Source organism: Leopardus geoffroyi, chromosome C2 (assembly GCF_018350155.1).
Source record: "Leopardus geoffroyi isolate Oge1 chromosome C2, O.geoffroyi_Oge1_pat1.0, whole genome shotgun sequence".
In the NCBI taxonomy this organism is placed as follows: Eukaryota; Metazoa; Chordata; class Mammalia; order Carnivora; family Felidae; genus Leopardus; species Leopardus geoffroyi.
Window position 1 is genome coordinate 5,025,858 of NC_059333.1, and position 22,937 is coordinate 5,048,794.

Sequence of the window (22,937 nt, forward strand, 5' to 3'; positions counted from 1 at the left end):
TGGCTCTCTCTCCCTCTTAAAATAAATATATAAACTTAAAAAATGTATTTTAGGTTTAGACTAACTCAATTCAAGTGAGATTATAGAAATGGCAATCCTATTTACCTCCACTTCTTCCTCCACTTTCTCATGTAATTAGAAATTTGTTATATTAACCTTATTCACCATTTCTGATTTTCTTCATTTATTTCTGTAGATTTGAATTATCTTCTTGTGTCATTTTCTTCCTCCAATATAATTTTGTTTCCATTGGCCTCTTTTGTATTGTTATTGCCAAATATGTTATAATTTTGTATGATAAAAGACCAATATTGCAATTACATGCATTTTTTATGCAATTGATTTTTTAAAATCTTTTATTTTATTTTTGAGAGAGAGAAAGACAGCATGTGAGCAGGGGAGAAGCAGAGAGAGGGAGATACAGAATCCAAAGCAGGCTCCAGGCTCTGAGCCGTCAGCACAGAGCCCGACACGGAGCTTGAACTCATGAGCTGTGAGATCGTGACCTGAGCTGAAGTCGGACGCTCAACCGACTGAGCCACCCAGGTGCCCTTTATGCAATTGATTTTTAAAACAGGAGAGAAAGGAGAAGATATTTGGAATTAACTACATATATATGTAACTACAATAACAATTAACTATGTGATTACCTTTATTGATACTCCTTGTTTCTTTGTATGAATTTGGATTACTGTCTGATGTCAATTTCATTCAGTCTGAAGTACATCCTTTAGTATTTCTTGTAAGTCAAGTCTGCTAGCAATGAATTTTCTGTTTGTTTTTCTTTTCTTTCTTTCTAGTAATGTCATTATAGCACTTTCACTTTGGAAAGATAGGCTTGTGGGATATAAGATCCTTGGTTGACAGTATTTTTTTTTCCAGTTAGCAATTTGAATATGTCACCCCACTGCTTTGGCCTCCATTGTTGTTGACAGTCAGCTGTTAATATTGGTGGGGTTCCTTTGTATGTGATAAATTGTTTTTCTCTTGCTGCTTTCAAGATTCCTCTTTGTCTTTGGCACTCAAAATCTTCTCCATAACAGATATGGGTTTAGATCTCTTGCATTTATGTGACTTGGAGTTCATTGAACTTCTGAAATACATGGATTAAAGATTTTCATCAAATGTGGGCTGTTTTTAGCCATTGTTTTTGAATATCTTTTGTGTTCCTTTCTCTTCTGATGCACTCATTACCCTTATGTTGGCATGCCTAATAATTTCCCACATTTACTGAGACTGTGTTTACTCTTCTCATTCTTTTTTAAAAACTTTTTATCATTTCTTAACAACTTATTGTCAAGTTAACTAACATACAGTGTAGACAGTGTAGTCTCATCGTTTTTTCTCTGTTCTTCAGACTGCATGATCTCTATTGGCCCATATTTAAGTTCATTGACACCTTCTTCTGCCAACTCATAGCTACTACTGAGCCCATCTAGTGAGTTTTTTTATTTTGATTATTAGGCTTTCAACTCCAGAATTCTCAGTTGCCTTGTTTTTATGATTCCTATCTCTAGTTGCCTTGTTTTTATGATTCCTATCTCTTTGTTAATATTCTCAATTTGATAAGACATTGTTATCATACCATCTCTTAATCCTTGAAGCATGGCATCCTTTAGCTCTTTGAACATATTTACAAGATATGCTTCGAAGTTGTTATTTACTTAAAACAAAATCTGAGTGGGAAGTGGGAACCTCATGTTCTTGGCTCTATCTGCCTGAGGTAGAGCTGCTGCTGCTGCTTCTTGTTCTTCCTCTTTTTTGTTTAAGTTTGTTTGTTTGTTTATTTGTTTATGTATTTATTTTTATTTTTTTATTTTTTATTAAAAGTTCTTTAATGTTTATTTATTTTTGAGAGAGAGAGACAGAGTACAGGTGGGGGGGGGGTGGTGGTGGCAGAGAGAGAGGGAGACACAGAATCTGAAGCAAGCTCCAGGCTCCGAGCTGTCAGCGCAGAGCCCGATGTGGGGCTCGAACTCACGAACCATTGAGATCATGACCTGAACCGAAGTCGGATGCTCAACCGACTGAGGCAACCAGGCGTCCCTTCAGTAGAGCTTCTATCACACTGAGGTTGGAGTGGGGTGGGGAGTGAGCAAATAATGGCTCAGATGCTACAGACACTCACTGTTTTTACCAAGATATAGTAGACTTTCTTAAATAAATGTTTCTCCATCTAACATATGTCTGCTGTAGTCCTTTAGGACAATTTCCAAAGACTTAATATTTTTTTAATAATTTTTTCCAATTATGGTTATTTCACTCGGGAGAGAGTATATGTAGCTTCTCATGTCACCATTCCAGAAGTGTTCCTTTTTATGTTGTCTATTTTTGTTTACAATTTTAGTTATTTAAACTTTTTCTCAGACTTACACATGTACTACATTTGGAGTCATATAGTTTACAGGGTTTGCTGCAGTAACACTATTCCCACCCTTTTTCTTTTCTCCTCCACAGAGAAAAATCACTCAATTCTTTTAATTCACTTAAAAAGTTATCTCCTTGTTTAGAAGTAACATGCTTATATAGCATCTTTTTCTTCTTATTTTTTAAAAATTTAAATCCAAGTTAGTTAACATACAGTGTATTAATGATTTCAGGAATAGAATTTAGTGATTCATCACTTACATATAACACCCAGTGCTCATCCCAACAAGTGCTGTCCTTAATGCCCACCACCCATTTTCACATCCTACCACCCAACGCCCCTCCAGCAACCCTCAGTTCATTCTCTGTATTTAAGAGTCTCTTATGGTTTGTCTTCCTCTCTGTTTTTATATTATTTTTGCTTCCCTTCCCTTATGTTTATCCGTTTTGTATCTTAAATTCCACATATGAGTGAAATCATGATAGTTGTCTTTTCTAACTGACTTATTATGCTTAGAATAATACACTCTAGTTCCATCCACATTGTTGCAAATGGCAGGATTTCATTCTTTTTGATTGTCAAGAAATATTCGTATATATATATATATATCACATCTCCTGTATCCATCCTGTATCCATTCATCAGTCGATGGGCATTTGGACTCTTTCCCTACTTTGGCTATTGTCGATAGTGCTTCTATAAACCTTGGGGTCCGTGTGCCCCTTCAAAAGAACACTCCTGTATCTTTGGATAAATACCTACCACTGTAATTGCTGGGTTTTAGGGTAGTTCTATTTTTAATTTTTTGAGAAACCTCCATACTGTTTTTTAGAGTGGCTGCCCCAGCTTGCATTCCCACCAGCAGTGCAAAAGAGATCCTCTTTCTCCGCATCCTTGCCAACATCTGTTGTTGCCTGAGTTGTTAATGTTAGCCATTCTGACAGGTGTGAGGTGGTATCTTATTGTGGTTTTGATTTGTATTTCCTTGACGATGAGTGATGTTGAGCATTTTTCCATGTCTGTTAGCCATCTGGATGTCTTCTCTGGAAAAGTGTCTATTCATGTCTTTTCCCCATTTCTTCATTGGATAATTTGTTTTTTGGATGTTGAGTTTGTTAAGTTCTTTATAGATTTTGGATACTAACCATTTATCTGATATGTCATTTGCAAACATCTTCTCCCATTCCGTTGGTTGCTTTTTAGTTTTGCTGATTGTTTCTTTTGCTGTGCAGAAGCTTTTTGTTCTGATGAGGTCCCAGTAGATCATTTTTCTTTTTGTTTCCCTTGTCTCCAGAGACATGTCAAGTAAGAAGTTGTTGCGGCCTAGGTAAAGAGGTTGTTGCTGTTTTCTCCTCTAGGAGTTTGATGGTTTCCTGTCTTACATTTAGGTCCTTCATCCATTTTGAGTTTATTTTTGTGTATAGTGTAAGAAAGTGGTCCAGGTTCATTCTGCATGTCGTGTCCAGTTTTCCCAACATCATTTGCTGAAGAGACTCTCTTTTTTCCATTGGATATTCTTTCCTGCTTTGTCAAAAATTTGTTGGCCATACATTTGTGGGTCCATTCTGGGTTCTCTATTCTCTATTCCATTGATCTATGTGTCTGTTTTTGTGCCAAGTACCATACTATCTTGATGATAACAGCTTTGTAATCCAGCTTAAAGTCCGGAATTGTGATGCCTCCTGCTTTGGTTTTCTTTTTCAGGATTTCTGTGGCTATTTGGGGTCTTCTCTGGTTCCATACAAATTTTAGGATTGTTTGGTCTAGCTCTGTGAAGAATGCTGGTGTTATTTTGATAGGGATTGTGCTTATCTAGCATCTTTAAAAAATATTCCAGTGGTACCTGTGTGGCTCTGTCAGTTGAGTGTCCCACTCTTGATTTTGGCTCAGGTCATGATCTCAAGGTTTGTGGGATTGAGCCCCATGTTGGGCTCTGTGCCAACAGTGTGGAGCCTGCTTGGGATTCTCTCACTCCCTCTCCCTCTGCCCCTTCCCCCCTACCTCTCTCTCAAAATAAGTAAATAACAACCTAAAAAAATATTCCAGTTTTAGGTACTATTAACTTCCCATGACGGATGAGGATTGAGCTTTAGTTCACTCTGACTTTGCCCTGTGCACATGTGCTTCCATCATGCATCTTTCAAGATAGTTGTAATGTTGATTATACCGACATCCCATGTTTATATTTTCAATATCCAGTGTCTTGAGTACCATCAATTTTCACAGCTGAGCTACACAGTATACTCCTTTTGTTTTCCTTCACATTTTTAAACATTTGTTTTCCCAAGAATTAACATCCATTTGGGTCTTTTGTTTGCTTGGTTTCCTATGTGCTTACTACTAATTCCACACCCTCTTCCATTTGTGTAATTCTCCCCACAATGTGTTCAAACACCCAGATGTCTTACCAGTTTTACCTCTCTGAAGACATCTCTCCAGGAGCTTCTGAGCAGATACTGTCTGGACTCACTGCTCTCCAGGCTTGTGGTCCAGCTGCTCTCTGGGGTCCTCACCATGATCGATCCTGGAGACTGTCTGAATCTGTGACTTGTTTTAGACCTCTTATATCCTGTATGTCACATCTTCTTTCTTGGTTTCAGTTTCATTGTCGTGAAGCTCATCCTTCAGTATGACCTTGATGAAGGGTGGAGGGGAGGTATATTTTTTGAAACGTTGTATTATGAAAATGTATTGATGCCAGTTATTAATAGTTGGCTTACCTGGGCACAGGATTTTAGGTTGGAAATAATTTTACCTATGATTTTGTATGACATGTTCTTCTGCTTTCTAACTTCTAACACCATTTTTGAGAAATGCAATGTCATGCTGATTCTTAACCCTGTGTATTAAACCTGATTTTTTTTTTTACTAGGAGTTTATAGTATCTTTAGTGCTGTGCTCTAAAATTTTATAGTGTGCTTAGGTATAGGTCTGTTTTCATCTTTTGTGCTGGATATTTGATGGTCCTCTTCAGTCCAGAAAATCATGTCCTTTGGATCTAACAAAGTTTCTTGAATTATTTCATTGATGACTTTCTTCTTTCCATGTGATCTTTCCTCCTTTATCTCCTTTAATTTAGATGTCAGCCTCCATGGACTGGTCCTCTAATTAAAAAAAAAAAAAAAAACTTTTCTCTAAATTTTTGTTTTGCTTTCTAGATCATTCTTTCCAGCCCCTCTATTGGATTTATCAATGTTGCTATCATATTTTCAGTTTCTGAGAACTTTGATTTTGATTTTTGACTTTTCCTTTAAAAAATAGCATTTGTTCTTATTTTTATGGATATCGTATCTTTTATCTTTTCTCCCCGAGACTATTGGTTGATCTAATGAAGTTTTCTTGCTGAAGAGTCTCTTTCCTCTAAGTCACTATTTTTTTCCTATTTGTTTTGATCACTCACTTTCATAAGTAATGCTCTCTTCACGTGTCTTTGCACGTTTGAATATTTAATCTCTGTATTTTTAAATGTTTTTTTAAAGTTTTGTTTATTTATTTTGAGAGAGCGTGAGAGAGAGAGAGAGAGGCAGAGAGGGGGGTGGATGCAGGATCTGAAGCCGGCTCTACACTGACAGCAGTGAGACTGATGTGGGACTTGAATTCACAAACTGTGAGATCATGACCCGAGCTGAAGTTGGACATGCAACTGAGCCACCCAGGCGCCCCTCTGTATTTAAGAGAAGAATTATAAAGTGTTGTTTGGCAGCTCATCAACTCTCATTGAGAGTCATGGTTCTCAAAGTATGGTCCGTGAGGACCAGCTGTGTCAGCATTCCCAGGTGCTAATTAGGTATGGATGTTCTGGAGACCCTCCTGGACCTTCTGAATATGAATTTCTGGTGGTTGCACCCAGGAATCTGTATTTTAATGCCCCTCTCCCCATAATTTTTATTCGTGCTGAAGTTTGAGAAGCACTGAAAAGTATAGCGTATTCTGCCTGGACGGTTTCATTGGGGGAACTCTGCATGTCAGTGTCTTTATGCCCTTTTCTTGGACTGACCAGGAATCCCAGGGTGATCTCTGGCTGCCAAACTGCAGAGAGCCTGAGTAGGGAAGAAGCTTGGGAAGTCCCAAATCAGGGCGTAAACGTTTCTTTAATGCCCTGTTTCCAATTTGTATTTAGTTCTCAACTGTGTCTGCTTCCACCCAGCCTAGAGATTCTCTCCTTCTCTAGAATTAAACCTTCAGTCGTCAGCTGTGTGGCAGAGGGGCTCTTCCCTTTGTCCATCTTGCTGGTTCTGCTACACCTCACCCTCCACACCTCTGGTTTCCACCTCCCCATTTGGCTCCCCCATTCCAAGTACAGTCTGCCAGAGCCTTGCAGGATTGGGCGGCTGCCTGCACCACCACACCTCTTTCCCTTGGTTACCAAATTCCTGCTTCAAGGACTCCCAGCTGTTCTGTGAGTGTAGCAGCCCTCCTGGCCTGGAGCCTTGGCACAAGCTTCTTCTCTAGTGATGCTTTCTTCCTCCTCCTTCACCTAGCCCAATTCCTTGCCACATGTAATGGGTTGAGATGGGTCCACCCTCCCCCAAAGCTATTGAAGTCCTAACCCACAGCATCTGTGAATGTGACTTAACTGGAAATAAGGTCTTTGCAGATGGTCAAGTTAAGATGAGATCATTAAGGTGGCCCGAAGCCAGTAATCCAATAAAATGGGGGAAATTTGGACAGAGACAGGACTGCACAGAGAGTGAGAGCACTATGCAAACATGAAGGCAGAAATTTGGGTGATGCTTCGACAAACCAAGGAACACTGAGGATGGCCAGGAAGCCACCAGAAGCTGGGACAGAGGCCTGGAGCAGAGTCTCTGTCATGGCCCTCAGAGGGAACCAGCCCTGCAGACATCTTGATCTTCAGAACTTCTGGTTCAGACTTCTGGTCTTCAGAACTGTGAGAAAATACATTTCTGTTGTGTAAGTGGCCCGGTATGTGGTGCTTTCTTACAGTAGCCCTAGCCGACCAGTACCCTACCCTCTGTTCCTCCTCTGTGATGCCTTGTCTGATCTCCCACCCTCGGTTAAGGACTCCTTTGGTATATCTCTAACTTGTACTTTTCCACCAAAGTATTTTCATCAGTGCAATTATTTAATTGTAATGGATTTATTTATTAAGTGAATACTTACTTAATTTCTTGTGCAGTTATCGGTTGTATTGGATTTATTTATTAAGTAAGTGAATATGTACTCAATTTCTTGTGCAGTTATTGGTTTTATTTGCTCCACATGGGTCTCCTGCATGCAGGGAATTGGGGCCATGTCTATTTTGTTCACTCCCGCATTGCAAAGTGTCTGCCAGTACATGGTAACCTCAGCGCTGGATGAAGGACTGAATTTGCTTTTGTTCCATCTTTCTACCTCCCTGGGGAAGCTAGGTCAGCTTTGGATTTATAAAGCAGTCTTTGACCTTGGCCCATCTATTGGATGGGACGTCCTGAGCCAGCCCTCCAGCCACACTTACTGCGGGTGGGTCTCCTACTGCACCTCCTGGGATGCCAGCGGAGAATGAGGGAACTGACCTTTACTGACAAAGTGGGTGGCCCACTGAACTCATTGGGCAACTTATGTCAGAGTTGCCGGAGCCTTGATCCCACTCCCGACCAACCTCCCTGGGTGATGCTAACATGAGAATCACTGCCCCTAAGCCCGTTTGCATCTGTCTTAAGTGGAATAGGAACTTACTTGGTCACCTGGATTCCGAGCTCATAGCAGATTGAAATATATGAATATGGAAGGGGAGATTTACCAGAAACTGCTCCCATATGCCAAACAATAGAGTTCCCCAGATGCAACAGGGCCACTAAGTATAGGGACAAATAGACCTCTGACCTACATTGTGAGGCTCATAATGATGAGGTTAAGTTATCAGCAAAAATTTTAGAGCTCCACATGCATCCCGTAAGAAGTCAGGATGCAACAAATCACTGTCAAAAGTATTGCCAAATCAAGCATTTCTGATGTTTCGGGCACAGCCCTGAGCAGGGAGGATGCTTTGTTTAAACCTTACAAGAGCCTTCCGGGTCATGTTCTGTTGATGTGTGCATTTTGCAGATGAGGAAACTGAGGCCCTGAGAGATGGAGGGAGCTGCTTGAGGTCTCTTTACAAGTAATTGGAAGGACAAACCGTAGCCCTCATTTGTCTGAGTCTGAAGTTGGTGATATTAATCTTTATTTGAAGAAATTCCTTTTGTTCACCTAAAAGACAAATTTTGTTAAGAAAGGTAATTTATGAAGAACATGTCATCATTTATCAGCACGGTATTAATGAACCACTGTTACATTTACTTAAAAATTACCCACAGGAAAAGGGGCGCCTGGGTGACTCAGTTGGTTGAGCATCCGCTTTGGCTCAGGTCATGATCTTGTGGTTCGTGAGTTTGAGCCCCGCATTGGGCTCTGTGCTGTCAGCACAGAGCCTGCTTCGGATCCGTTGTCCTGCTGTCTCCCCCACTCATTCTCTCTCTCTCTCTCTCTCTCTCTCTCTCTCTCTCTCTCTCTGTCTCTCTCTCTCAAAAGAATAAATATTAAAAAATAGTTCACAAAATTATCCATAGGAATGGATTGGATAATGGTTGACAAATGTGAACTTTTCAGTACTTATTTAATTTATAATCAGAGCACTTTGGTGGATAAAGAGAAAAACAGAACTATCGTGTTTCATTCCTTTGCATCTTCCGAACTCTGGCAGATCCATACGAGGGATATATGTGCTGGGTTTCCACAGTCTGCGTAGCACCGACCGGCAGAAGACTGCTATTTTCCCACACCTTCCCCCTGCTGGCCTGTCCGAGGCTACCCGGGGAAGGGGCTGGCCCGGCATAGTACGCTCCTGGTCAGCGGGGCGCCCCTCACTTTGGCCTCACTTCCCCGCGTGGTGAGTTCAGATCAGGTTGTGATGATAAGCCGACGCTCACACGGAAGTGTGGGAATAAGAGAGAGGGGAGCTTGCAGCGGTGTGAGATTTACTTTCTTCTCATGGTAGCAGGAAGCTCCCTCTGGATCTCTGCTTGCAGGTACGACCGCAGCTTTGCGTTTTCTCTGCAGCTTGGAAGTTCTGTCCTCTAAGACAGGTCATCGCATTTTCTTCTAGGAAGTCCAAAGACAGGAAACGGACATGGAGTGAGAGAGCGTTTTGTATTCATCCCCACTCTTTCCTCTAGTGGTTGATTATGGAAACCCCCAACCTAACAGATGGTTGGGTGTGGGGCTCTGTGTTGAAGATACTATTATTAACAAATGACATGCACGTGTCCTCCACAGAGAGTTCCAGGAGGCCAGCTCTCCAGCCAGCCGATGCTCTGATATGTTATTGTCTGGGACTAAGGCGGCTCCATGCACAGAGGAGAGAATAAGCTGTGTTCTCTCTGAAGGGCAAGGATAAGAACTGAATGGCTTATTGGTTTGAATGGCTAGAAAATACGTAAGTTCCCACCGGATTGATTAAGAAGCACGGATGTAATTTTCGGAGTAGACGTGGGTGGGTGATCCCTAACTGATTTGTTGGTTCTCTGTGTTTATTGAATCAGATATACTGATAGCAACCCTTAGGGCTCCATGGTTCCGCGAGCTTCACTCTTAGCTGGGATTATACTTGTGGCTTCTCAGAGTCGAGAGGATCCTCAGAAGCCTAAACGGGTTAGAGAATGAGGGATCCAAAAAAGGGAGAAGGTTCCAGAATTTATACAGTAATGAAAAAAAAAATAGGATGATTTGGGGCTGTCGCTTATTTTTGTACTTTATTCTTGCAACCAGCGTCCATAACTATTGATCAATTTAGGTTGCCAGGTGGCAAAAGTCCCCAGACATGGTAATACTTAAAATATATACGAAATATTTTAGAGCTGTAAGTCATGACACTGTAAAAAGTTGTAGGGATGAGTTTCTCACGTTCCTGCTGGTTAACAAGGAGAGAGAGAGGGAGAGATGCACATTAATGCCTGCCTTGTTCTGTAATGCAAAATCTGTTCCCTATTTCTCTTTTGCATCAATTCTATGAGGAACACCAAAGGCTGAGATATTTCAAGAAAAATTGTCTGGCTCTGGGTCTAGCACTGTCTGATGTAACTGTCCACAATAATGGAAATGTTCTCTGTGTTCACTGTCAATGTGTTAGCCACTAGCCACGCATGACCGCTGGACGCTTTGAAACGTGGGTAGTGTAACTGAGAAACTAAATTTTCATTCGATTTTCATTAATGCACCTTAACACATAAATAGCCACATGGGGCTAAGAGCTAAGATATTGGTTCTGACCTATCGGACAGAGTTATGGACAATATCTTCCTATAGCTCACTGGTGTCTTTTTATGCTAGTGACTTTTAATTGAAAAAGTACAAATATGCATGTAAAGTGAAATAAAAGTAATCAGAAAACATCTGTTTGGTAAGAGAAGACTATTTCGTGAAATTACCCCACCCGACTTCTTCCGCTTCAAAACATCCTGACGGCGGTATACGGGCTATGAGGTTGCCTCATCTTTTTAATGGCGGCGTAGTATTCCATTGGCTAGCTGTACCGTATCTAACTGGGGCCAGTAGTGGATATATATTGTTTTCACTTGCAGTTCAATGACTTTCCATCCACTTACCTCTTTGCACGTGTGCGGGGCCGGTCTTTTCTGTGACAGCAAACGGCACGAGAAGAAAAGTCTCTAAGACAACCCCGGGATACAGATCAGTTAGGATTTAATAAGTGACCCTCCTTGCGTTGTTCTCTGGAACGAACCAGAGTGAGCAGAGTTTCCACGTGGTGGGTGTGACGCCGATTGGAAGCACCGCGAGAGAAGTGGTTGCCGCCCACTTGTGCCCACCATCCCAGTCCGTAACAGGAGCTCAACAAAGTTTGTTGCATGAACAAGGAGATGTTCCAGTTGTGAGTCGTACCCTGAGGTCTTTTGCCTACTTTGGAAAGCATCAGCTGAGGATTGAATGGGTGCCCCTTGTCATGGAGAGCAAAAGCTATCACTAGCTCTGGTAATCAAGTATTAATTAATTAATTACTTTTAGAGAGAGAGAATTGGGAGAAGGGGCAGAAGGGGAGAGAGAGAGACAGAGACAGAGACAGAGAATCTCAAGCAGGCTCCATGCTGAGCATCCCGTGTGGGGTTCCATCCCATGACCCTGGGATCATGACCTGAGCCAAAATCAAGAGCCCGATGCTCAACCAACCGAGCCATCCGGGCACTCCCAATATTATTTACTTTTTAATTGCCTCATACCCATTCCTGGAATAATATCCACTACTGTTCCTAGAGAAATAGTAATAAAGAAGCTAAAATACTGCCAGTTGCTCTTTAAAAGTTTGCCTAAAATTTGGTAAAATCCATGGAAACTGGTATGAAGAAAGATGTCATTGCCCATTTTGTGCACCGTGAGTTCTGCTTAGCTGCTCCCGTGGGCCTCCCTAAACTGAAAGGATTCCGTCCCCGGCCAGTGCACAATGTCACATTTCTGCAAGGCAGTGGACGGGAGCCGTGGCACAGAAGGAGAAGCCGAGTTTGCACGGCCGAACTTGGGCACAGTTTCCGAGTGGAAGGTCTCTCCTTTCCAGCTCTGCCCACCACAGAGCTCCACGAACACCCTGCCCTTTCTTCCATAACCACCCCATCTCCCTTCCTTTCCCCTGAGCGCTCACCTGTGCAGGTGCTTGAACCAGGTGAGCCCTGGAGACCGGCCTCCTTTTCTTCTGTCACCTCCTCTGGGTGTTGGCTTCTGACTCCTCCCCTACCCGATGGCTCAGCGTCTGTGGGGCAGTCGGGAAGTGAACCTTCCCTAGGGGTTTTTGTAAGAGACAGTCAGAATGAGCTCTCACCCAACACATTTTCAGTGTAACAAAGCAGGACCAGAAAGGTCAGGAGGGAAGGAGACCAGCGAATGTGGACCTTTAGGGTCAGCACTCCTACTCCGCATGTGCCCTTTGCATTACGGCGCCCACAGACTGCGTCAGCCTTCCCGGTTGACTTTATTTTATTTCATTGTTGCCTTTTAATTTAATATTTTTATTTTTATTAAAAAATTTTTTTAATGTTTATTCATTTTCGAGAGACAGTGACAAAGCGTGAGTGGGGAAGGGCAGAGAGAGAGAGGGAGACACAGAATCCGAAGCCGGGTCCGGGCTCTGAGCTGTCAGCACAGAGCCCGACACGGGGCTCGAACTCACGATGTGAGATCGTGACCTGAGATGAAGTCGGACGCCCAACCGACTGAGCCACCCAGGTGCCCGTAATTTTAGATCTTCTTATCAAGAAAATAAAAAGGATCGAACAACCCAGAAAAGGTAATAAACAAGTAAAATATGGATCTGCTGTTACGCAGAGAACTACCGTTACGTTCATTGCAACCGATTTCACACAAAGAGCTCATGTTATACGTTGTTGTACTGGGTTTTTCTAAATCAACCTCTTCCTTTTTTTCTTTCAATGATTTTCTTGCTTCTTTCTCCCCATTTCCCATCCTCAGCCCAGTCAGGGAAGAGATGTTTCTATCTGGTGTGCAACATTTTCCCACCTTTACGAAGTTGCCTGCACACACATATGCACTTACACGCGCACAAACACACATATAGGCTTTCTGTTATTGTTTGATTTATGAAATTAGATATTTTATATATTCCTCTGCATCTTTATTTTCTCAATTAAATGTGATGGAAGTGTCCTCACATCACTGATTTTTTTTTTTTTTTTTGTGACTGTGATGTTCCAAATGTTTGCATGTTCTAAAATTCATTCAGCATCCCTCACTGATGGGCGCTCAGATGATTTTTCTCTTGTTCATTCTTTCTTTTTCTGTCTATTGTCTCAGCAAACAATGCTCAGTGGATAGCATTGTGCAAATAGCTTTAAGTACTGGTTATTTTTTACCTCAATGGGAGAGATTCCCAAGAGTAGGATTGCTAAGTTGAAGGTAAGTGTATTTTTGTTTTGTTTTGTTTTTTTTTAAATACATATTGCCAGAATCTGTTAACAATAAAGAAAGCTACAAACACATTGCATCGCCACCAGCAGTATCTGAAAGTGCCTTTTCTCCCTGCACCCCGCCAACATTAGGATTCCACCTGCTTACTTTTGGGTTTTGCGGTGAGAGGCAATGTGTGATTGTTATTTAAATTTCCATTTTGTTGCCTATTTACGCGATTGAGCGTCCCCTCAGGTCCGCTGGCTGGTGTTGTCTTCTGTGAATGGTTGTGTTCAAATCCTGTACGCGTTTTTCTATTGGCTCGATCGTCTTTTTGTTATCGACTGGTGAGTGTTCAGTCTTCTGTTGCTGTTGGGACATTAGCTGTCCTGTGTGTGGTGACAGGGCCCCCAACTCACTCCACCTTTGCCTTCTATGTTGTTTTGCTATATTTTGCTGTTTAATGAATGCTCGCAGTCGACTGTCTTTTATTTTATAGCCTCTGGACTTTCCGTCGTGTTTACAGGTATATCCCTGGCCCCTCGGTCACAAATACGTTTTCCAGGATATTCTACTATCTGAATTGCTTGGTTCAAAAACATTTCTTTTTCATCTTTCCAACGTGGGGATTTTTTGGTTAGTTTTTTCACATGAAGCGTTTAAATATGTCTGAAATGAGGGAAGGGTCCAATTTTATCGTATCCCGTTTGACTCCTCTAAAGATGTCCAGTTTTGGTTCCTGTAAATCGAGAGGAGACCTTTGCTTGTCTAGTGCCGTCTGGTGTGCTGAGCTGTGGCTGGGGACACGGGGATCACCCGATGGCTCCGGACTGCCTCCCCGACCGCTGCCCTCAGGGCCGCACTGGGTCGCTGTCAGACAATGCCAAAGTCACAGGCTAACCCCGCGTGTGATTCCTTCTCCACGTCCAGAGCCGGGGCACCACCTGACGGGAGGCCCAAAGCCAGCAGCGTTGAACTTCTTAAGTCTCACCAGGGGGTGGTCTGTAACCCCTGGTTTCGGACTCAGGCCGACTTGCGCGGGCTCAGCCGCAAGGGCTCTTGGGCTCCTGCCGGTGGACTCCGTCATGCTCTGCCATCTCCCCTCCTCCCGGCCAGGCCGCCCTCCTCCCGGCCAGGCCGCCCTCCTGCACTGAGTCCGGGGCTGCATGATGCACCCGCTCCCACGGGCCCATGCTTCCCTGTGAAGCGTTCTTTGCTTCTGAGACGCCTCTGATGATACCAACCTGTTTTGACCTTTTCTTATAATTCAAATCTCTAGATTTGGGAACTTTTCATTTGAAAATTAACTTGTTAGAGTGGCTCTCAGCAAGGCACCTGCCTGGTTGGGAGTAAAGAAGGATTTATTTTGATGAAATGTTTACGCAGATTGACATGAGTTGACGTGTAAGAAGGCTTCCTCCCCCTTCCATCTGGGGTCCCTTCCCATTCTTCTAATCCGCTCTGCCTCCCAGCAGGTGGATGAAATGTAGCGAAGGCCTTGCGGGGGAGTCTTGCCTCTTGTGCGGTTTCTCTTGAAACCCCGCTTTTCTTTGTCGTCACTCAGCAGATGTCCACTGAGCACTTACTACATGCTGGGCACTGTGGTAGGGGTGCTGACTGCGACAGGGAAGAGAAAGACCAGGCCCCGGCCATCACAGAGGTGGATGTACCTAGGAATAAATACCTATGTGTGTAATTAAATATGGAGGCTAAATACTGCAGGGCAGAATATGCTGCGGTTTGGGGGCTTGTCAGGAAGGCTCTCTGTGGGCAGCCGAGGGAACGGTGTTTATGGAGAGGGTGGGGGCGTGTTGGTTGTATTCGAGGAGAGGCCAGGAGCCAACGTCCAGGGTGGGAGTGGGGAGGCAGCAGGAGACCTACCGCACAGAGCAGGGTGGAGGTGGCGGAGTTGGTGGTAGTGGAGGGGCACAGGGCCTGCAGCCATGGTGCAGACTGAGCGAAAGATCAGAAGGCAATGGAGAGATGTGAACGGAGCTTCCCGTGATCTGGTGTGTATGTGTGTGTGTGTGTGTGTGTGTGTGTGTGTGTGTGTAAAAGATCACGTTGGCTGCTTTACAGCGGTGGGTGTGATGGTAGAAGAGAACAGGAACATGAAAAGCCTCTGAGAGATGGTGGGGTCCCTGTTTTTGGTCAGCGGCTCCTCTGTCCACACAGGCACCCAGATGGATCCCGGGAGTCAGCTTAGTGTCCTCCCTCTCCCGCACCTCTTCCTCCCTATCCTTCTTATCACTTCCTGCTTTTCCCTCACCACTTCCTCTCTCTCTCTTACCACTTCCCCCCACTCTTCCTCACCAATTCCTCCTTCTCCCTCACATCACTTCCTGCTTCTCTGTCACCACTTCCTCCCTGTCCCTCACCACTTCCTCCCTCCCCCTCAGTACTTCCTGCCTCTCCGTCTCCACTTCCTCCCTCTCCCTCACCTTTCCTCCCTGTCCCTCACCACTTCCTGCTTCTCTGTCACCACTTCCTCCCTGTCCCTCACCACTTCCTCCCTCCCCCTCAGTACTTCCTGCCTCTCCGTCTCCACTTCCTCCCTCTCTCACCACTCCCCCCTCCCTCTCACTACTTCCTCCCTTTCTCTGACCACTTCCTCCCTCTCTCCCTCACCCTTCCTCCTCCCTCACCACTTCTTCCCTCTCCTCAGCACTTCCTCCCTCTCTTTCCCTGCTTCCCCCTCCCTCTCACCACTTCCTCTCTCTCCATCACCACTTCCTCCTTCTCTCCCTCTCACCACTTCCTCCCTGTCCCTCACCACTTTCTCCCCTCTCTGTCCCCACTTCCTGCCCTCTCTTCCCTGTTCTGAAGACACTGATTCTTACCAGACGTAGAGGGCTGTCCTTGGATTCAAGCTCCACCCCTACCTGGATGTTTCTGGACCCTTCTGAGCTGAGGCTCCCCCAGCTGAAGAATGGGAATGACAGTCACGGCACTTATGTCACAGAGCAGAATTGAATTTGGTAAGCATCCACAGCACCGGACACGCCAGCACTGAATAACCACCACGATGATGGTGACGGCAGCTGTCGTCGCCATCACTGGTGTTTCCGAGTTCGACGGTCTCACCTTCCTACTGTGTCCCAATATTACAGGATGCAAATGTCTTCGTCCCAGTACCGTGGCTCTCATGGGGTCTCAGTTGTTCTCCATCTGGACTCAGGCTAACTTTCTGACTGTCATCCTGTGACCTTCTCAAGTCCCCTGGCCATTCTCCGCCGCGTCCCTGGCAGGGAATGCTTCCGAAGCATAAATCTGATCATAGCACTTCCTGCTTCCCATATGTCAGTGGCTCCCGCTCACCTTCACGATGAAGTCCAAACCCTTCTCGCACCAGTTCCTCTGTTCCTGTCTCATTTCCTGCACACTGTTCCCAACACACACCGACTAACTGAATTAATGTGCCACCCCCCAATTACAGAGTTCATTTCATCAAATTATCGTAACTATTATCCGAACCCCCCATTGAATTGTGAGGTTAGTAGGGACAGTGTCTTAGCCACGATTTTTTTTAAATGTACAGTCAAGTGTGTAAGCACACTAATCTTAGGTGTACAGCTTAATGAATTTTTATGTGTGTACGTATCCTTGTGACTTCCACTCAGACACAGAGAACATTTCAAGCAACCCAGAGGCTGCCTAGTGCCCCCTACCTCCCTGCTCCATACTGACTCCTCTCTGAGCTCCCGGGGACCATTCTAGCTGCTGTAAGTAGCAGGCATCCTCTGAGTATTTGCGGAAGGTGTCCATGAGCTCAGTGGAGGAAAAAAGGGACGGCCCCCGGACACTCTTGGCCCTCTCTACCCTTTGCAGTTCTCAGACCGGAAGTATAATAGTGCCTGATTCCAATTCAACCGAAGTACCAGCCTCCAGGATCCTCAATTTACTCAGCATGTTTCTACAGGTCCGGCCTCAGACAGTAATGACCGTAGGTGGCGGTGCTCGGTGTAACCCCTACCAAACCAGCTCCCATACCTCATTTTGTCAGCTGGACAATCCGTAAGGTAAGAAGAACATATATGCTTATTTTCATTTTCCAAGGGAAGAAGTCGAGGCTCCAGAGAGCCTGAAGTCCTTCTCGGCGCACCACGCGGGGGTCTCTGGTACACACAGCACGAGCAAGGGGTGTGGGGTCCATGGCCATTTCTGTCGGGACGCCCTTCCCATGCCTTTTGCTTTTTGATTTCAGGCTTCTTGGGTCCTGTTACGGGGTCAGCTGTGTCTCCTCCAAACCATATACTGAAACCCTAACCCCCGGTATCTCAGAATGCAACCGTATTTAGAAGCAGGGTCGTTACAAGTTGCAGATGTAAGTAAGATGGGCCCATACTGGATTAGGAGGAGTCCCTCAATGAGTATGACTGCCATCCTTGTACACAGAGCAGAAGAGACACGGTCACGCAGTGGGACGAGGCCACGTGAAGCTATGGGCTGGCGCGAGGCACCTACAAGCCAGACGACGGGGAGGGCTGCCTGCCGGCCACCAGAAGCTGGGGGAGGCAGAAAGGATTCCCCTACAGGCGTCCAAGTAGAGCTGTGCCCACACCTTAATTTTGGACTTCCATCCTCCAGGACTGTGAGACCAGACATTTCTGTGGCTTTCAGTCATCCGGTTTGGGCATCCAGAGGACGCTGCTGCAGGCTCACTTTGGGCAACTACTTGCCCCCTTGGTCAGAAAGGAGCGAGCCCTCCCATTGCGGCCACGGCTGACGTTTGTAACCCCAAGTGCCTCCTCACCCATCCCATCTATGTGTCACCCCAGCCCCTCCTTTAGAACGCGGCTCGAATGCCACCATAGAGAGAGATGCTCTTCTCAATCCTGCAGGAGAACATGGAGGAGAAACAGCCGTGAAATCAGATGCTGCCGCCGCCCCCCACCACCACCGCCCTTGTTTCCTATTTAGCATAAGTCAAGAGGGCGAAAAGTAGCCTCGGACACTTTTATCTGTCTTTTGGGGGGGGGTGGGGACGGGAAGACAATAACTTACAGAATGCTTTTATTTCAGGTCAGAGGTTGATTTTCAGGAGGCCAGGTGTTAACATTAAGTTGGAATACAAAAAAAGAATTCCATTGTTGGGAGAGGTTATGGAGAGGACACGACCTCTGGTAGACTGAGGGCTGGCCCCAGGCTCTTTTCCCCTCCACCTGCCCTGCCCCCCCCAAGCACCTTCAAAGATACAACCTGGAGAGAGTAAGGTGCAACTGAGACCATCTGGAGGGTACTCTCTATAAACTTTTAGGATTCTGGAAGGCAGGGGGGGATGCGGTTCTATGCAGGGGAGAGCAAGCCTCCCATGTAAGTGGCCTTGTTTATTGCACCTGGGGCAGACCCCCTGAAGCAGCTGGTCAGTTTCCTCCGCCTCCCCTTGTCAGGCCACGTGCAGGGTGTCACTTTCAAGTTTCACCCTTTAGAACTGGCAGAACTCCTGAGGGGGTTTTGAAATAACACAAGTTAAAACCTAAGTGTATTTGGTCAAGTTCCTGGTGTCTGCTTGATCAGGGTAGCGCACCCCCTTCCCGCGATTCAGTTTTGCGTCTTGACATCTTAATGGAACCGGAAGGCTCATTTCCCTCCAAAAGACTTCTCCAAGCGTGAGGGTGAGTATTCTCTTTCTCTTCTGAATTTCCACATAGAAGCGTGTACATATCTTGGAGCAGGCTTCGCTTGCTCCCTGCATTACAGATCTGCATCCCGCTTCACAGCTGTTTCCTGGGTGTGTACATGTGCCAGGCCTCGGGGACAGCTTCCTAAGCAGGAGAGATAACGGCGCCTCCATTCACGGAGCTCACAGTTTTGTGGTATATGTGTGTTTTTATATTGAAATATGTTCTAGAAGTCTTTGTGGGAAGAGCTGCTCTGTTAAGCCTATTCTAGATCACTGCTAACCTAGTCAATCTGGGGCAGGTGTGTTAGATAGACCGCCACAGACCCTTCATTGGCCTCCTGGGGGTCAAATCCCAGGCATTTGCCCTGGGGTCCTGCCTCCCAGAAGGACATGCACTTGGGGTTAAATGCTCTGCAGTTGCCATCTTGAAATGTTCATTGCTTTGAACAAGTATGTTGATTTGGCATTTATGCCTCCTGTGCTATCCTGCCACCTTCGCAGGAGGGGTTCTTGCCTACCCACTCCCTCACTCCCGTGGTGCCCTGGGTCTTGACCAGGCTCCTCCCCACCCCATCCTGCAGCCAGTGCCATCTGGGTAATGTGAGAAGAGGAGGTCTGGATGCTGTCACCCTCAGTGCGCCTGGTAGGGGCCTTGGGTGGGCACGCAGGGAGTGTTGAGGCTGTGCATGCACATTGCGTGGTATTTGAGGGGAGGGCCTAGCGGGGACTGCCCCTGCCCCAGGCTGCCCTTGCCGGGTTACATTCCACAGGTGACCTGACCGGGGCCAGACTCTCACCGCCCTTGATCCGGCTACAAGTGCTTCCCGGCTTGCAGACGGAAGCCCCTTGAGAATCTTCTATCTACTGTGCACCGGGGCAGTGGCCTGTGGGAAAGGCAGGACCCTGCTGGGGGCACAGTGCATTGGCCCAGTGGAGGGCGGTAGATGGGAGCTCCTGGGGCTGTGCTGAGTCACACGCCCTTGCCGGGGGACCATTCCCAGGCCCGAGGGAGCAAGGCATTAAATAGGAAATAAAAACCACCACGGTCGGTTAAGAGAGACTGAGAAACAAAGGGAAAAGTTTCATATTTTAGTCTCTAATAGCGATTCTTTCCCTTTTGAAAAAGGCACTCCCCGTTTTCATTTTGCACGGGATCCCAGCCCCAGCCATAGCCGTGCCATGATTTATTACAGGGACCACACAGGCTAAGGAGACGCACAACCACACGAGTTAGGAACCTTGGGAATGTTCGTTCTGCACGTGACAATAACCAGGCACAAGCCGCACCTCAGGTAAGTGGCCAAATGGTGCTCTGATGTCTGATCCCGGTGCCTGAGCGCCTGACTGTGAAGGCGGAGAGGAGCCTCACACATGGCCGCTGTGCAGTTAGCATTCTGTGCACTGAATGAATGGGTCGAGGAGCTGGACGTGGGAACAGAAATCACGCCCTCCCCTGCCCTCCCGGACTGCATTTAGGAGAGCCCGGTGAGCGAGCACCCCACGGGTGCAAAGCCGGAGGACACCCGGGGGCCGGGTAGGGCAGGGCTGGGCCTGCGGTCCTGAGTGGGCGGCAGCACGTGACCACCTGCAGCTGCAGAGCAATGGCGAGCGCGCAGCATCACTGGCTCAGCTGGCCCTTCCTCCCACACAGGGCCTGGCCATCTTGTGCCCAACTCTGGTAAAGCACCATTTTGTTTCTGCCTCACCATTTGCTTTTCCTGTTATTTTGCGAGCGTCGTAGGTGTGCTTATCCCTCCTTTTGCATATGGAGGGAACCATGGGGCCCACTCGTTTCCCATGAGCCCACCCTCCTCCACCCCGGGCCGCTTCTCCTCCTCAGGCCTGATTGCCCTGCCCCTGAGCATTCTACCTTGGATCCGAAATTGGGGTGCATTCCAGCTTGTTTTGTTTGTTTTTTGCAAAGTGATGAAACATGGGTGCATGTCCCTTTTAAGGCTTTTATTTTAATATTGTGACTTCAAGAACCATACAGAACACTCAGGAAATATAATCATACTGGCGTTTCACAGTAACGTGGAAGGGGTTGTAGGTTTGGAATTACTCAAATTACCACCAATTTTAATCAGGCTTTTTTTTTTTTTTTTGCACCATCCAGAGAGCAAAATTAGAATTGCCCGTGTTTGTGTTCTACAATGTATTTGAGATAATTAAAAATTAGCCCGTGAAACCATCGAGATCATTATAGGAGCAGGAAGGATTTGGAGGCGGCCTTTTCCCTCCGGGCAAATGCACTGGACTTTTATGAGAGTAAATACGAAATCTGAATCCGGCTGCACATTTTACTAAAACTGCTAACATCTCATGGTCACCTCTGCCTAGCTGGCAGGCCTCCGGAATAGCCACCCCCGGCCGTGTCTTATTAGCAACCTGCAAGAAGATAACTAAACATAATCGGCCGTTGAAATGATTATTTAAGCCTCTAAGAAACGCATCCTGATGACTGTGCGTGACTGTGTGGTGGCTGCGCTCTCGTCGCTCCTGCCTCTCCAGTCCGGCTCCACTTCTCCGCTGCTGCTTTAAGACTGCAGAGCGCCCCAGCGGCCAGAGGCAGGGGAGGGGGGTCCCCGCTCGCCTCCGCGCCGCTCGCTCGCTCGCTCGCTCGCTCGCTCCGCGCCCGCCCGCCCGCCTCCCAGGCAGGGAAGGTTAGCGAGGGCTCACTGCGATTCGGGCCGCGGGAGAGGAAAGATGAGCCTGCCCGCCCGCCTGCTGCCTGGATGTGGAGGCTGAGGGCCGGCGCACGGGAGGCCGCTTGCTGCGCAGTCGGGGCGCCGGGTGCCCGGGATGAGCTCACGCCCGCGTCTGCGGCTCCGTCCACCTGCCGACCTGCCGGCGGCCCCCTGAGCTGACGGCGCACCTGGGCTGCAGCCCCGCCGGCCCGCTCTGGCCGCAGCGTTGGGCGCGGCGCCCGGGAGCAGGTGTGCAGGAGCGCAGCGCGCGGCGAGCGCAGCCCTCGCCCCGGAGCCCGGCCGCGCCGCGTGCCCGGGCGGCTCGGCAGCAGCGGCGGCGGCGGCGGCGGCGGGCGGGCGGCGGCCCCCGGGCAGGTGGCGAGCGAGCGGAGCCGGGCGGAGCGCGGGGGGCGAGGCCGGCGCGTCGCTCGCGGGAGGCCGGGGAGCAGCAGGGGCATGTGGATACTGGCTCTCTCCTTGTTCCAGAGCTTCGCGAATGGTGAGCCTTTCGGTTTGTGGTCAATTTCCTTGCTTGTATTGACCGGAGTGTGGGGGGCATCGGATGCATGGGGGAAGTCTTTCCCTTCTCCTTCCCCCTGTCTGTGCTTAAACTGTCATGCGTTTCTTTCTTTCTTTCTTTTTTTAAATATTATTTTTATTTCTTTTGGGAGGAGAGGAGGCAATGTAGAGAGGCCGGGGGGTGGGGGGGGGGGATTGCTCTGTAATCATTTAAAGGAGCTTACCTAGCAAAGTGACAGCTGCGAGCTAACTCCAGGGCTCGATAGCTACCTCATTCAGAATAAACCAGGTTTGGCGAGAGGAGGAGAGAGGGGAGATCGCCACTTTGACACATTACAACCTCAAAGGGACATGACATTCCAAGTGTGGGCAGGTGGGGGGTCAATTAAGAGCGGCTGGCTTCGCATTCAGAGCTTTTTGAGCTTTTAAAACATGTGCTTTAAATCTGCTACAATTCGTCTCCGGCAGCACTGAAGCCTTTAAGAAAGCTCTGTCCTTCCTCCCCCCTCCCCCCTCGGTAGTACATATCCCTCACAGTCATTTATGTAAAATTATGCACTCCTAAGCATTACATCATCTGAGCTGTTGACAAATTTTTAAAAACACCTGTATAGTTGCACAAATGACATCAGCGAATATTGTAAAGAGGTTCCTTTCCTCGCGCCCATCAGTGTCACATTTTGAGATGCTTTCTTCCTGGGGATTCGAAAAGCTATTGCTCTTGCCTGAGTCAGACCCAGTTAGTAAGTGTGCCTGCACCTTCGTTTGCCTGTCGCTGTGTAAATATGAACTTACATGTATGAATGGCTTCCTCTCACTTGGGAACTAAGGGAAACTGTCCTCATTTGGT

The 22,937-nt window shown here is 46.8% G+C and overlaps 1 protein-coding gene and 1 long non-coding RNA gene across 3 annotated transcripts in view; both read left to right on the forward strand.

Annotated features, from left to right (window-relative positions):
- The first annotated feature begins 15,975 nt into the window (after nucleotides 1–15,975).
- On the forward strand, nucleotides 15,976–21,867 carry LOC123610559. Its single transcript, XR_006718197.1, has 5 exons — nucleotides 15,976–16,236; nucleotides 17,087–17,277; nucleotides 18,979–19,074; nucleotides 20,075–20,173; nucleotides 20,998–21,867. It is a non-coding gene; the product is annotated as an uncharacterized LOC123610559 (long non-coding RNA).
- A 56-nt stretch (nucleotides 21,868–21,923) lies between these two features.
- DSCAM (DS cell adhesion molecule) overlaps nucleotides 21,924–22,937 on the forward strand; it is a 704,213-nt gene continuing 703,199 nt past the window's right edge. For both annotated transcript variants that reach the window (XM_045501327.1, XM_045501328.1), the window contains exon 1: nucleotides 21,924–22,067. In XM_045501327.1, coding sequence (XP_045357283.1) covers nucleotides 22,025–22,067 — 43 coding nt within the window. In that variant the 5' untranslated portion in view covers nucleotides 21,924–22,024. The remainder of the gene's footprint in view (nucleotides 22,068–22,937) is intronic.